We start from the raw sequence: 15,588 nt of genomic DNA on the forward strand, positions 1-15,588 counted from the left end.
GAATAGGGTAAGGCCTGAGTTTTATTCTATAGGCCGTTGTTACAGAGCGAGAATTAACCACCATCTACTGCAAGGAAGCAAAGATGTTTATTCACGAATTCGAATCCGGGCCGAGATGGTGACTGGTGGCAGTCCACCAAGCTCGACCCCGAACAGGGCTCAAACCATACAATTTATAGGATTTCTGAATACATTCAGGGAGAGGGAACACATCACCTTATCAACCTACATCCAATAACAGGCTATAGAGAACACAAAACCCCAATCATTTCAAACTTAACAAAAGCATGACCCATTCAAAGCAAAGCGCGGGCTAGTTTCAAACATTGCAAAGTCACACAACCAATAGAATCTGGGCAGGTAGGGTCACCACATCCCCCCGCCATCAGCTGCCCCTTCCTAGAAAATAATTTCCTAGTGCAAAGGCCCTGATAAGCTTTGCCTGTTTGCAGGGTCTCTGTAAACAACTGGTGGCTTACTGATTCTTGGTAAACAACCGGTGGCTTACTGATTAAGTCCTGTTCTTCAAAGGGGAAAGGGCAAGGAATTTTCCATCTCATACCACAAACAACTTATACTAAAAGCACTTAACAAATAACTGCATGAAAGAGAACTTTTAAAACTACTTCTAACATTCCTTAAAACTACTGCTTCTAACAGCCATGAGCGCCAAACTGTCCCGAACTGTGTCAAAAGAATCATATCTTCATGATGAGAAAGAGTTTTTGTTTGAATATTTTAAAGAATCTTTTCTTAGAAAATCATAATTTCTTCATATTGAAAGCCCTGAAAAGTCCTCTGTGCTTGATACACCATTCCCCAATTCATTATTTTCCCCAAACATATTACATTACTATCCAATGGAACATACCAAAAAAGGAGACAGAATATAAAGAGTATGTATAGCAAGTTACTAAACAGTGGGATCCTTCTGTCAGGCATATGTATTGATATCTTAGAGCTTATATTAAATTTAAGAAACAATGCTGTTTTGTTCAATGAAATATAATGAAAGCCAAAACGTAGTTCTAATTTTTAAATTCACATTTAGAAAACTACAAAGAAATAGATCAAATTAACTTAATATTATAGATTATATTTAGCCTAACTAAAGCCATTTATTTAGCCTACTTGTTTATATAAAAACTGAAATCTTACTTTTTCCCCTTGGTAAGTCTGTAAAATCTAATACACATTTCACATTTAATTTATCTCAGTTTGAACTATCCACATCCCAAGTGCTTAATAGCAACTGTAACTGGCTGCTACTGTATTAGAGAAACCAGCAAGAAGTAAAATTTGATAACCATATTATAGCTTCCCCCACGTGTTTTGCCCTATTCCCTCACTTCCCCCATGTGTTTTGCCCTATTCTCTCTCTCTCTCTCTCTTTCTCTCTCTCTCTCCTCTAGGAATACCCATATATGATATAGGCCTTTGGTTTACTGCATGAATTTTGATCTTCAGATTATACAATATTTCCTTTACAAAAATTCTAGGGGAGAAGTATATCTGTTTTTAGAGTTGCAGTTGCCTTATTAGTTTATTCAGAGTCTTTGGACATTATAAATAGTGTAACTTGTTTCATTTCCTATTTTTTCCTTTACCAGAAATAATGAATCACATGTGTGGCCCACACATAGTATGAATATAGGATAATATTTCCTATAATGTGTTGTTGTTGAGGTGGTCTGGTGTCGGGCTGCACCGCGGAGAAGAGAGCGGACGTCCAGAGCAAAGGGGTACACAGATCTTTATTATAGGATGGGGGGGAGGTTTGGTTCAGACCACGTGGAGCCAGCCAGCAATGGCCGACCACGGGGGGAGAGCAGGGAGCGAGACCTCAGAGAGGGAGAGCCGAGAGCCCAGAGAGAGCGAGGGGAGGGGTGAGGGGGCTTTTTATTGGGCGACAACCAGGGGTGACGTGTAGGGCCAGGATTGGTTGAAAGGGGGCACTCTAGGATTTAGCGAGGCATAGGAAAACCTGGGGGCGGAGCCAGGATTGGTTGAAAGGGGGCACTCTAGGATTTAGCGGGGCATAGAAAAACCTGGGGGCGGAGACTGCATCAGAATAAGTCCTCAGCAACATCTCCTCCTATCCCTTTATATCTAAATGGACACAGTAAAGAAAAATGGAGCATGCTTAAATGTTTTAGAGGAATGCCATGCTCAGGTGGGAAGATGTAGGACTTTCTGTGGAGGAGGGAAGGCTTAAATGGCTGCCAACCTTGTGAGATTTAAATGTCCTCCTGTGCTCAACCCCTCTTCAGAGAGAGAGACTTACCTGGAGAGACTCATCTCATAGGTTTAAGCGCAGCCTGCTCAACCATCTCTTCACAGTATCTCTACATCTTTTCTATCTTTCTATCTAGTAATTGCATAAGATGTACAAAGTCTATAAAAGACTATCATGGGGCAGAAACCTTTTGGACATAAGCCTAAATGACATAACAAAATAGGAAGGGACACGAAGGGGAGAAGTAAAAGTCAGTGGGGTGTGAAGGGAAGGATTGGTGTGTAAAGGAACATTCCCTGCTTGAGTGGGGAAAAGGGCAAGGGTACATAGTGAGGGGGCGGCAGGAGGCATGACCCACCAAACAGAGGGGCTATTTGGCATTGTATAGTCCTCAAGGCAACAGTCTGTAAAGTCTATGAATTACTCAGGATTAGTCTATGAAAAACCAGCAGCGTGAAGGGAAATAAGCTGCTTCAAAATTGTGTAAAATGTATATAGGGTATGTCAGAAAGTCCGATACAAGTCTCAGTCCGAAGTAGATGGCTAGGGGAGGAATTGGCAGGGGATGCAACGCTGCATGAGGGAGGTCAGCCGCTGGAATGTTGCTCTTTTGTAGATAGCTAGCTGGAACTGCCAACACGTAACAAGCAGGTCAGAAGCAGGAACGGTAACCAGGCATGAAGAAAGTTCTGTCCTTGGAATTCGTGTATCAGGTTCTTCAGATCACGTTGAGTGACATCTAGGGTTTCGGGGGGTGTGCCACGGTAGTCGTGCCATCTAGTGAGTGACGTCAGGGTGTGCAGGGGTTCAGATGGTTTTTCCGGGATTCCTGTGAAAGAAACACAAACAATCTGCTTCTCGTGGTTAATTTGAACTGGGAACAAGTTATAGGTTTGTTATAGTTGGTACCTCGATGATTATAATTGGTTTAGAATCTCTTTATGATTTATTAAAAGGTCATCTAATGTGACCTCCTGTAGCAGCCTCTACCGCAGGATCTTGAGACCAATTTTAGCTAAAATATGTATTTTAAACAGACTCAAATTGCTTAGAGAGTTAACGCATATTCGTGACAATGATTTTAACGTTTACAGTGCCAGATTGATGCCAGATCTGTTGTGGATTAATTTCCACAAGATAGTTTACAGGGCACCTTTGGGGGCCCTTCAAAGGTGTCCTGTATATAAAATTTATATAGTTTAGTTTTGGGAATGAATAGTCACGTTGAACATTTAGACTTTTACCTAAATAGTAAGTTACCTTAACAATTAATATTTACCTTGTCTGGTAAAAGTGTAGCTGTAGGGTTACACTTCTGACCGTTAAGTTAGTGTTACCAAACTTGAGACATACCCATAAACATTTAGTTATAACAAACTGGAGGAAAAAGAACTTTTGTTATAAAAACACATTATTTAAAAACAATTCTAAATCTGTCATTAGTCACACAGTTTAAGACTAAACACTTACATATATACCAATACTATATATAAAATTCAAAAGAGGGAGAAAGAAAAAAAATTTTTTGGAATGTTTCTGGACGTCTCCAGAAACTTTGGCTGCGTCCAGCATTTTTATATAAGGCCAATAACCTTTTAGAGTACTCCAAGCAGATGGGTCATGCAAAAAAAAAGAAAAAAAATTTTGTCATTTAACACACTCATTCACAAAAACAACTGGCCAGTTATAACATAAGACATACAGGGAAAGGGTAGGAGAGAGGTCTCTGTGAGCCAGATTTGCAGGTTCTGCCATGTCGTATTACGGGTCCTGGGATGTATCCTGCATCTGGTCCTCTTGTAGTATTTCTTGTTCTTCAGGAATAACAGCGCCATCCTGCGGGTATTGTCGGACATGGCGGGCAGGAACCCAGACAGGTTTAGAGAAATTTTGAGGGAAAATGCATGCGAAACCCCTTCCCATGGTCAATAATGGGTCAGGCCCTTTCCAAACTTTATCGAGTGGGTCTCTCCATTTCACCTTAATAGATGGGAGGGTAGATGGTGTTTGCCAGTGAAGAATAATAGGGGGTAAGGCTGAGTTATTGTAAATATTAAAGAGATTTAACGTAGTTAAGGCTTTTGTTAGCTGGATATTGGGGGGATATGTTCCTCCTTTATCTTTATTTAGTTGAGCCTTCAGTGTTTGATGGGCCCTTTCGACAATGCCTTGTCCCTGTGGATTGTAGGGAATGCCCGTGGTATGAGTAATATTCCAGAGGGAACAAAAATCTTTAAATTGTTTGCTTGAAAACATAGGTGCATTGTCTGTTTTCAAAAGTAATGGGACCCCCATAACGGCAAAACAAGAGAGCATATGGCTTACAAGCTTTTTAGCACTTTCTCCTGTCTGAGCTGTAGCCCACATAAATTTAGAAAAGGTATCAATTGAGACAAACACATATTTTTGTTTGCCAAAGTTTGGTATGTGGGTGACATCAATTTGCCAAATAGCATTAGCTTTTAAACCTCGGGGGTTAACCCCAAGGGTCTGGATAGCAGGTGTCTTTATGAGATTTGCACAAGAAGAGCATGTAGCAAGGATATGTTTTAACTGTGGTACAGGAACATCAGGGAATCGAGCTTGAAGGCCTTTAAGATTAACATGGGTTAGAGAGTGAAAATTAGCAGGATCAGAGACAGAGACTGGGAAAGTTCCTGTGGAGGCAAGGCGGTCAACTGCGGCATTCCCTTCGGACAGGGAACCAGGAAGAGGGCTGTGGGAACGAAGGTGTTGAATATACAGTGGTTGGGTTCGAGAACAGAGCATAGAGGCGATTTGAATCAAGAGAGGGGAAAGTGGGTTGTCATCAATTTTCACATACGAACGAGCAAGCCATGGAAGTAAGTTAACAGTATACACACTGTCAGAAAAAAGGTTGAAGGATTCTGGTACAGCTTTTAGTGCAAGAAAAACAGCATAAAGTTCTTTGTACTGAGGGGAATTATCAGGAAGCTCAGTAAAGAGAGGTTTAGGATATTGTTTGTCTGGGTAATATATAAGGGCAGCAGCTCCCCTTTTTCCGCCATCAGTAAAGATTGTAGGAGCAGAGGGAATGGGATCCCGAGAGAAAAGTTTAGGTGCTAGTAGAGGCAGAAGAGGTAAAGAAGCTATCAATTTATTAGAAGGAAAATGGTTATCTATTTGTCCTGGAAACCCCACGAAGCTTATGGCAAAGCGGGAATGATGGCGTATAAGCCACTCTGTATCTGTGAGAGAAAAGGGCAGAATGATTAAATCCGGTTCTTTCCCTAAGACCTGCACAGACCTATTTCTCCCTTGGCGAACCATGAATGCTAACGCATCTATCTCAGTGAGGAGTCTTGGAGCTCCTCCTACTGGCGTGTGAAGCCATTCGAGAACCCCATGGTCTTGCCACAGTGCCCCTACTACTGTGGGGGTGGAGTTGAAGATTAGAAGGTTTACTGGAGAGGAGGGGGAGAATCGAACAAGGTGCATGTCCTGGAGGGCCTGGTTAACCCTTTCCAGTGCCAAGGAGGCCTCGGGAGTTAACTTACGTTTTGAAGAGGGCTGTTTGTTTCCTTTCAACAGGTCAAACAGTGGTTGGAGGCAGCTTGTGGGCAGATAGAGATACTGCCTAAGCCAATTTAAATTTCCTAGAAAACTTTGTAAAGAAGCAAGAGTAAGGTTAGAAGGGAAGGTAACATTAGGTTTTAAGGGACGAATTTGCGTTAGAGAAATCTCTGAACCTAGGAAGGATATTGGAGGGATTAGCTGTATCTTCTCAGGGGCTACATTAAGGCCGCTTTTCTTTAATGCAGGAATGAGAAAATCACGTAAGGCATAGAGATCTGTATCTGATTTTCCCCATATTAAAATATCATCTGTATAATGAAAAATATTAAGGCCCTTATGAATATATGGGACAAGGGCAGATTTAACAGCCTCCTGACAAATTGTAGGACTATTGGCCATACCCTGGGGCAGCACCACCCATTCAAATCTGTCAGCGGGGCTGGCATTATTAATAGACGGAACAGAGAAGGCAAAACGTTTACAATCTCGCGGATGCAAGGGGATAGAGAAAAAACAATCTTGTATATCAATAGCTATGATTGGAATTCCCGTGGGAATTGCAGAAGCAAGAGGCAAACCCCTTTGGGGGGAGCCCCAGACCTGCATGGTTTTATTTACTGCACGGAGATCTTGAAGGAGGCGCCATTTTCCCGAGCGCTTTTTAATCACAAAGACAGGAGTATTCCATGGGCTTCGAGAATGACGAATGTGTCCCAAGGACAACTGCTCTCGGACGAGCTCTTTTAAAATTTTTAGCTTATCCCTAGGTAAAGGCCACTGTTCCACCCAGACAGGCTCATTAGAAAGCCAGCTTAAGCGGGGTGTTTGGCTACGAACAGTGGCATTTAGTATTGGGGGTGCTGAATAGACCTGGTATCGCGGGAATGAGTTTTACGCTCTGCAGAGGCGTCTGTGGATATCCTAACATTAAGACATTCCAGAAGATCCCTGCCCAGTAAGTTGGTGCTAATATTAGCTACCAAAGGGCGGAAGTGTCCAGTAGAACCTTCTGGGTCTTCCCACATAAGCGAGTCTCGTGTGCAAAATGCTCTTGTCATCCCTCCTATTCCATGTAAACTGGGTCCAGGGATGAGTTCCCAATCTTGGGGAACCTCTTCTTGCCTTAAAATCGTCTTTGCTGCCCCCGTGTCAATCAAAAATTTAAAAGGAATATTGCCAATCTTTACTGTCATAGAAGGGTGACCTTGTTCTAAAACAGGAGTGGTCCACAAAATCTCAGGCCCCGAATTTGTACCATTCAGGGGCGAACCATCTTTATGAAATTGGGACCAACAATCTCTCTTCCAATGAAACCCCTTACGACATTTTGGACAAACAGTACGTGGTCTCTGGCTCCCTGACTGAAAGCGGGGTTGCTCTGGCTGGAGGCGTGGTTTCCCTGACTGGAGGCGTGGTCGCAACTTATCAGGACATTGGTTACGCCAATGTCCTTGGCGACCGCACTGAAAGCAGGCCCCGTTTTGCTTACGTGGGGCAACTGCATAGACCTGCGTCGTAGCGGGTGTCCCATAATTGCCTGATGTAAGCTCCTGTGTCGCTAGAATCCAATTATCTGGGTGTAGGTGTTTAAGATTAAGGCATACCTGACGGAATTGTGGTGTCATGCCTTCCCAGACAATAGAGCGCAGGAGTAGTGTGCGGACGTCAGGATTATAAACCTTTCTCTCTAAGCTTCTCTTCACCCTTGAGATGAAGCTCGCCAATGACTCATCAGAGCCTTGGTGAAAAGAGTTAATGGGAGCTGATGGATCTACATCAGGTGTGGTCACCCTTTCCCATGCTTGTGTTGCACAGATGCGTACCTGTTCAAAATAACCAGTTGGAAACCTGGCTTCTGCCTGCTGAGCTCCAGATTCATAAGCTCCTGCTCCAAACAAAGCATCAGAATTCCATTCTATCTGTTTGTTCCTATCTTGTGAAATTCTAATCTGATTCAGCACATACTTTGTGAAATTCTGCTATAGTTGATACAACAATCACCCATCAGTTCCCAATAGTAATGCTGACAATAATGTTTTAATTTTTTTTAAGAAAATGAGTAAATGAATAAAACTAGAACTAGAGAGAGTAGAACAAGAGAAGAGTAAGTGAGTATATCAGTGGGAAGGACTGTGGGTAAGGTCTGGGGTCTTGGTCCTACATATTTACTCTCCTATCTGGGGTGCTATTGGCTTCTTGGATCAGTGTTTTGAAGATCTAGGAGGTCATTCCTGCCTGGTGTTTCTAGGGAAGTGTCTCAGTGTAGTGGTTGAAAAGGGAACTCCAGCATCTTGAGCCAAGCTCTTCTGAATCTGTGGAGCTGGATGTGTGAGTCTTCCAGAGTTTGCACTTTCCTGATGAGTTTCTAGCAGTGGGATCTGAGTTCCTGCCCAAAACCTTGGGGAATTGTGTAGTATTTTCTTTAGATTTGGAAGCCAGCATTTGCCTTGCTTGACTCTAAAGTCATGTCAGGGATGCAGGATTTTCCTCCAGAGATCTGAAAACCTCTTGACAATGTTTAGCAATAAATCACAGAGCCTGTGGGCAGATGAGGTGGGTAGTAGGTAAATAAGAGAATTATGAGTCACTAAAGGCATTCATCATGTCCAAGTGTCACTTGATCACTATTTGTCTTTTCCTTGGGGACATGGACAGGGATTTCCCGCACTGAGTCCTGTGTACTACTCTGTTACTTCCTATCCCAGACACTCAGATTCCTGTAGTTGTTTCTTCATCCTAAGTGAAGATTTCTATGCCTCCACCTAGCATCAGTGCTTCTGCACCTCACAACCCTTCCCAGGACTGGGCTGCAGGAAAGGGGGATAATGGAGGCCCTAAGGAGAGCCCCCAAGAAGCCTGCAAGTGTACTGGCCCAGCTCAAAGCTGTAGTCCAACAGGCTGGATGCATTTTTTAAGTGATCAGTCTTGTCAACTTTAGTTTTTTAAATTAGAAAGAACAGCATTTTAGGCTGTGGGTATGAATAGACCTGTCAATGCCCATGTCCAGCAGAAAAGCAGTTATAGAAACTAGAATTCCAACCATCTGCACCCTCAACATAACTTTGATCCATACTCCCAGTGGGGGAGAAATGATAAGGCTCTGAACTTCAACTCCATCGGGAGCTGGGGATGGGAGGAGGAAAAAGGGAGGGACATTTGGATGTAGTAATAGGTATGTGTGTGTGACTTAGAAAGTAAGAGAAGATTAGACCTAAAAATGGGGGAGGGATATGTCCAAATATAGATAGATAGTTGTAGAAATACTAGTTAACCCATATCTGCAACCTTGGGAGAACTGCTGTAGCTTATAAGAGAGGGATTGGGGATCCAAAACTCTGGTGGTGGGATTGATGCAGAGTTGTACACCTGTTATCTTGTAATTTTGTAAGTCAATATTAAATCAGTAATGAAAATAAAGATGAGTTTTTTTACATAATGTGACCCATCAATATTTGAATTTATATTACCAACACAAAATAACTTTTTATCAATGTTGAACTTTTTAACTAAATATATAGTGACATTTATGATGTCAGTTATTTCACCTTAAACAAAAAAGAACTTCCAAATACCTTATTTTTATATCATAAACTGGGAGAAAAATAAATCCAAACATTATGAGAATTAACATCTGATTTTCCTATTTAAAAGTATTTGATGGCATTAATATAAATGTAGCACTACTGGAAAGCATGTGAATTTGTTCTGCAATTAGAGTTTTTCTCCTGTATCCTGTATCTGCGCACACACACACACACGGGGGGGGGGTGGAGAGAACAAAAAATAGAAAAGGAGAAACTAGAGGGGCAGATGATGGTACAACAGGTAAAGTACACAAATTACCATGTTCTTCCCCACCCCCCTTACATGGGGAACGTTGTATAAGAGGTGGAACAGTACTGTAGGTGTCTCTCTTCCTCTTCTTATTTATCTTGGTCTCCATAATTAAATCATAAATAAAAAATAAGAAAAGGAGAAGTTAATTTGGCACCTTTATCATTTAATCTACTTAAATAAAAAATCACTTTAAAACACCTTGGGTAACGACCTTGACAATGATCTTTAGGTAGAATCCTCTTAGGATAATGACTATTGGTGCTGACCTGCTTGCTCAGCAGATATGCATTATCTGGCTTTCATGTAATGTCAACAACTACACTATGGATAGTTGATGCCAACAAGTATCTTAAACGAGTAGTATATTCGTCTTCGCTTCCTTTGGGAAATACAAGTCAATACTTAATTTTATTTTGTATATTTTTCACCAGAGCACTGCTCAACTCTAGTTTATAGTGATTTGGGAGATTGAACCTGGAACTTTTGGTGCCTCAGGCATGAAATTCTTTCTGCATGTCCAATATACTGTCTCTCAAGACTATAACAGAAATTTTTGCACAGACAGATAGGCAGAGAAGCAGAGAGAAAGAGTGAAAAAGAGTACTGCTCCGAAGCTTCCTTCAATGCAGTGTGAGCCTGGCTCAGACTTGGGCCACACATAACAAAAAGGCACACCATCTAAGTGAGCTATTTCTCCAGCCTAGTACTTAATTATTTTTCAATATTTAATTTTTAATTATGTAGGCACTTTGATATTTATTTAACTCATTACTAATAAAAGCATTCACTTTCAAAATGAGAAATATCAAACAATAACATATGAAGTTGTAGATTTATGCCACTCATGAAAGAACAAGCCATTATAAAGAGCATTTCAGACTTTCTACAAGCTCAATAGTAATACAGTTGACCTTTTATTCATATTCCACATACTCTTTTTTTTTTTTTTAATTCCAGGGCTATTGCTGGGACTCGGTGCCTGCACTATGAATCCACTGCTCCTGGAGACTATTTTTCCCTTTTGTTGCCCTTGTTGTTTATAGTTGTTATTGTTATTATTATTGTTGTCATTGTTGCTGGATAGAACAGAGAGAAATGGAGAGAGGAGGGAGAGACAGTGAAGCGGAGAGAAAGACACCTGCAGACCTGCTTCACCATTTGTGAAGTGGCTCACCTGCAGGTGGGGAGACGGGCTTGAACCAGATCCTCACGCAGGTCCTTGCACTTCACACCATGTATGTTTAACCTACTGCACTACCACCCGACCCCCTCCACATACTCTAACCACTAATCCCTTTGTGGATGATCTCACAGGACTGTATCTCACAGGCCATAATGATTCTGACTGTGGCACCAGTTGTTGGTACACCACGAAGCAGCCTTATCAACACTTGCCCCACCAGTCCTAAAGACCAGAGAAGATAGCTTCCCATCTCCAAGCAAGAACATGTTAATGTATCAATGTGATTCTTGCAAGAGATCACTGAGAGGCTATAATGTAAGTTTTATCAGGAAAGGAAGAGTAATTGGTTACTATTCATGAATATTTAGATTTAACCACATGTTAAAGAAAGAATTTTGTATATAAAAAGTAGAAGTGTAAAGTGAAGAATTCATTCCAATTAACTTGATACTAGTTACAAAAACATGCCATGACCAAATTTATAAACCAACCAGCATAACTGCTAAATGAATGGAAATTTGGAGTGATAGGTAAGAACCAGGACTATACCAAGCAAATTGGGATGGATTGACTTCTTTTCCAGACTTCAGCAGATAATACGGAGATGGGGAGAGGAGAGAGAGAGAGAGAAACTTTCACGCTTTCTGCTTAATGATTGTGTCATTTTTGTTGTAAGGGGATAATCTCCAGGTTCTAACCTCCCTCACTCCCCTCCTTTCCTCAATAAACAGGTTAGTGTGGAAATATTTCCTTCTTGGTAAACTGCATTTTTTCTCAGCTTCTTTGACTTTACTGGTTTTGAGGAAGAACAGAAACTATGTTCTCCTGGAGATGTCAAGAGCAAGAGACACCTCCACATCTACTGTAATGTATTTTGTTTTAAATTTGTTTTAGTACCTTTGTTAATTGATTCAATGAGTACATTCATGAGTGGAGTCTGAATAAATTACTGTAATGAACTTGGCATTTAACCTATGAACTAATTTTGAAACTGGTGCTAGTGGCTTCTGTTCCTGGGCCCATATATGTGGAAGTGCAGGTGATCATTGTGTTCCAGCCTCAAACAGCAAATATGGTCTGCATGGAGTTTTTTAGCTTGGGAGTTGGGAGATGAGTCAACTTGGTGAAAAAAGAGCTTCTTCAGGAAGTGAAAGCAACAGTTAAGTATCCTGAATCTATCCAATTTTTTTAGGTCCTTTTGCAAAAACCCTTCAGAGGTTTATTTGTGGGAAAGAATGAGGTCTTGATCTCTCTTGCTTCTCCCAGAGCCTCTCATTTCCCCTCCCATTCTTCCTTAGGAAGGGCTTAGAGCACCAGGACTTTGTTTCCACATAGCTGCCCAGAATCCCCAACTATCTACTACTCCTCTCCCAGCCCAGGTCCTCTAGGAAACAGAAAGGTGGTAGTTCTCATTTATGTGCAGCAGGACCACATGACGATTCAAAAATCAAGAAACAATTCAGTATTCTGATTCAAATCTTTACTTGTCCTTCTTGCTTATGGTCTCCAGTGGACCCATGTTAGCTTATGCCCAGTTACAACAGGAACAGCTGGTGTCAAAGACCAGCCCTGCCTGACAGGCCTCCTCGTAGGTGTGCCCATCCACACAGTTGTAGAAGGCACGCTTGCTGGTGGGGCTGGGATACAGACCATTCGATTTTCCAGCACAGAACCCACTACTGCCACCACCAGGAGCTGCAGTAACGATGGGAGCCACGCTGGTGCCTAGAGTAGAGGTGGGCACTCTGCAACCTGCAGAGAGTAAGAAAGAGGTCTTCATTGACTCTGGAGTGGACTTCTCTGCCAGGATAAGTGTACTATCTATACATTCGTCTCAACTAAGGACTCATGCTAACTGAACCCATAGTTTAAATCAAGGACCTGAATCAGCAACAACCAGGTTCACAGTCCAGCTCAATCTCTGAGCTCTGTGACTGTGGGTAAGTTATTAACTTAATTTCCTCCCTGTGATGGTAGGATAATAGTACTGCCTACATTACTGTATAGGACTGGGGAGATAGCATAATGGTTATGCAAATGACTTTCAAGCCTGAGCCTCTGGGGTCCCAGATTCTGTCCCCAGCAGCACCAGAACTCTGGTGCCTCTCGCCCTCTCTATATATCTCTTTCATTGAAAGATAATGAATGTGCTTGGTATGTAAAATGGCAAGTGCTACACAAATATTTGTTTTCAATTAATTTTATAATTACAATCCTGTTTGTTACCTTAAGCACACCTAAATCATTGCTGAAATACTGTGCTACAGGGGCCAGGTAGTGGCACACCTGGTTGGGCACACACGACCCCCACCTGCAAGGGAAAAGCTTTGCAAGTGGTGAAGCAGTGTTGAAGGTGTCTGTCTCTCTCCCTCTCTGTCTCTTCCATCCCTCTTGATTTCTGGCTGTCTCTATCCAATAAATAAATAAATAAATAAATAAATATAATTTCAAAAATTATAAATGAATAAGTAAATACTATGCTGCACAATCCCTCAAATCCTACAAAACAGAATAATATTAAAAAATTATTTCATTAATGTAAGGCAAGAATGCAGACTTAAAGCTAGGTCTAAGTTCAGAATCTATGCCATGATACCTTAAAAAAAAAAGCCCCACTATTTGGTTGAGGTGTGATTAACGTACAAAAAACTATACATATTTAATGAACACAATAAGTTTGGAGACAATATATATTATTACCACTACAGTAATATCATAAGCATATGCATTATCTCCAATAGTCTTGTTCTACACTACTTATTATTACTACCATGATTATTCTTACTGGTATTAGTTATGAGAACACATAACATAAGATTTACCCTCCAAGCTAATGGAATATACAAAATAGTATGGTCAACTACAGACACTGTACTGTATATACAATTGATCTCTAGGATTTATTTATCTTGTGTGACTGAAACGTGTGCCCATGAGTAACACCTTCTCATTTCTCACACCAGTATTTTATTTTTACCAGAACACTGCTCAGATCTGTCTTATGGTGGTGCCAGGGACTAAACTAGACATTGGTCATGTCTGCCTAGATCTACATTTTGCCTTTTAATAGATGTATATTCCCACCCTACGAGTGCCTATGAGGATTACACCACAGGCCTGATACAAAATGAAGGCCCCATGGTCCACACCACCTTTACTTTGTAGCTTCCAATATCTCCTTATTTTCCTGAACTTTGATGTTGGGGCAAAAGTTGTATAGAGGTTGATTGTGACACTGCTTCTCACCTTGGGATGGATGCATGCTGGATCCCTTCAGGATTCTCTGTCCCTCTCTTTATCTCCTGATTTTTAAACCGCTGCCTTGCTTTGTCTTTTCTACACTACAATGTTCATAAATGGTGTAACTGGGCAAGCAGGAACAGGAGGTATAGTGTTTTTACTCCTTCCGTTAAAGTTAGTTTAGATCACTTTACTGGCGCACCCTGACAAGCTAACCAGTGAACCCCCAGCAGCCGTCACAGATTCATGCTTCCTCTCTAGGGTCATCGCCCACGGGTAGAGGCCATCTCCCACCTTGTCTCTCTTTCTGGTCCCAAATACAAAGCCAGTAGAGAGATCTAGACCTGCCTGGGAGGAGCCCCAGTCTTTAATTCCTCCTTCACCAGCTCTGGCATGTCATTTCACAGCCAGCAGGTGGCGCATCTCTACTTACTGGGTGTGGAGACACCGAGCGCGGATTTGAGGGCATTCATGAGTGGGTATTTGCCTTGCCCACAGAAAGTCCCGGTGAAGTCATCCAAGTCAATGGCCCAGACCATGGCGCCTCCAAAGTTGTTCTTCAGCAACCACTCGGCCTGTAGAAGAGAACCCGAGGGATCTGGGGGTGAGGGTAGGGTGGCAGTTTGAAGCATGAAGACAATAGTGAAGCTAGCAGGATGGAGGTGAAGGTGATTACCCAGGTTGGGGAGGGTGGTGGGAGACTGGCTTTCCTCCAGTGATGGGGAAGGAAGAGTGGGCATATTTGTACATAAGAATTTGGACTGGGTGGGGTGTGGGGTGTATTGCACTAAAGCAAAGGACTCTGGGGAAAGATGGGGAAGGCAGAAAGTGGAAAAGACTTTGGAGTGCATGATGATGGGGGTGAGAGTGCTTTGCAGTCACATATCATGAGGAGGTGAGAAATTGTACCCATGTGTCAATAACTGTACTATAAACAACTGAACTTCCAATATAGTGATTAAAATATATATGTATATATTTTAAGATATATATGTGTATATATATATATAGAGAGAGAGAGAATAAGGGAGGGTGAATCTTAATCCCAAAACAGCTCTTTCTCCTGCACTGAGTTATTACTGACCACCTTCTGAGAAGATTTATCTCAGTTGGAATTTAGGTATGTAATAGTTTCATTAAAAAGACAGGGTCCTGGGGGTTGGGTGGTAGTGCAGCGGGTTAAGCGCACGTGGCACAAAGCACAAGAACTGGAGTAAGGATCCGGATTCAAGCCCCCAGCTCTCCACCTGCAGGGGAGTCACTTCACAGGCGGTGAAGCAGATCTGCAGGTGTCTATCTTTCTCTCCCTCTCTCTGTCTTTCCCTCCTCTCTCCATTTCTCTCTGTCCTATCCAAAAACAACAATATCAATAACAATAATAAGTATAACAAGACAACAAGGGCAACACAAGGGAATAAATAAATAAATATTTTTTAAAAGACAGGGTCCTGGGCACAGCAAAATTCTTTGGCAAAGAGCCAAACTTCCATCTCTTCTCCAGATTAGGGTAGGATAAAGAGGTAAGGTGCCAGGGTTTATTAGAAGTAACCCCCAG

The 15,588-nt window shown here is 41.9% G+C and overlaps 1 protein-coding gene across 2 annotated transcripts in view; it reads right to left on the bottom strand.

Moving 5' to 3' along the window:
- Positions 1–12,258: 12,258 nt before the first annotated feature.
- LOC103116964 (acidic mammalian chitinase-like) overlaps positions 12,259–15,588 on the bottom strand; it is a 62,762-nt gene continuing 59,432 nt past the window's right edge. For both annotated transcript variants that reach the window (XM_060201891.1, XM_007526926.3), the window contains exons 10-11: positions 14,467–14,608; positions 12,259–12,545 (exon numbers count right to left, since the gene is read on the bottom strand). In XM_060201891.1, coding sequence (XP_060057874.1) covers positions 12,319–12,545; positions 14,467–14,608 — 369 coding nt within the window. In that variant the 3' untranslated portion in view covers positions 12,259–12,318. The remainder of the gene's footprint in view (positions 12,546–14,466; positions 14,609–15,588) is intronic.

The sequence above is a fragment of the Erinaceus europaeus genome, chromosome 11 (assembly GCF_950295315.1).
Source record: "Erinaceus europaeus chromosome 11, mEriEur2.1, whole genome shotgun sequence".
Classification (NCBI taxonomy): Eukaryota; Metazoa; Chordata; class Mammalia; order Eulipotyphla; family Erinaceidae; genus Erinaceus; species Erinaceus europaeus.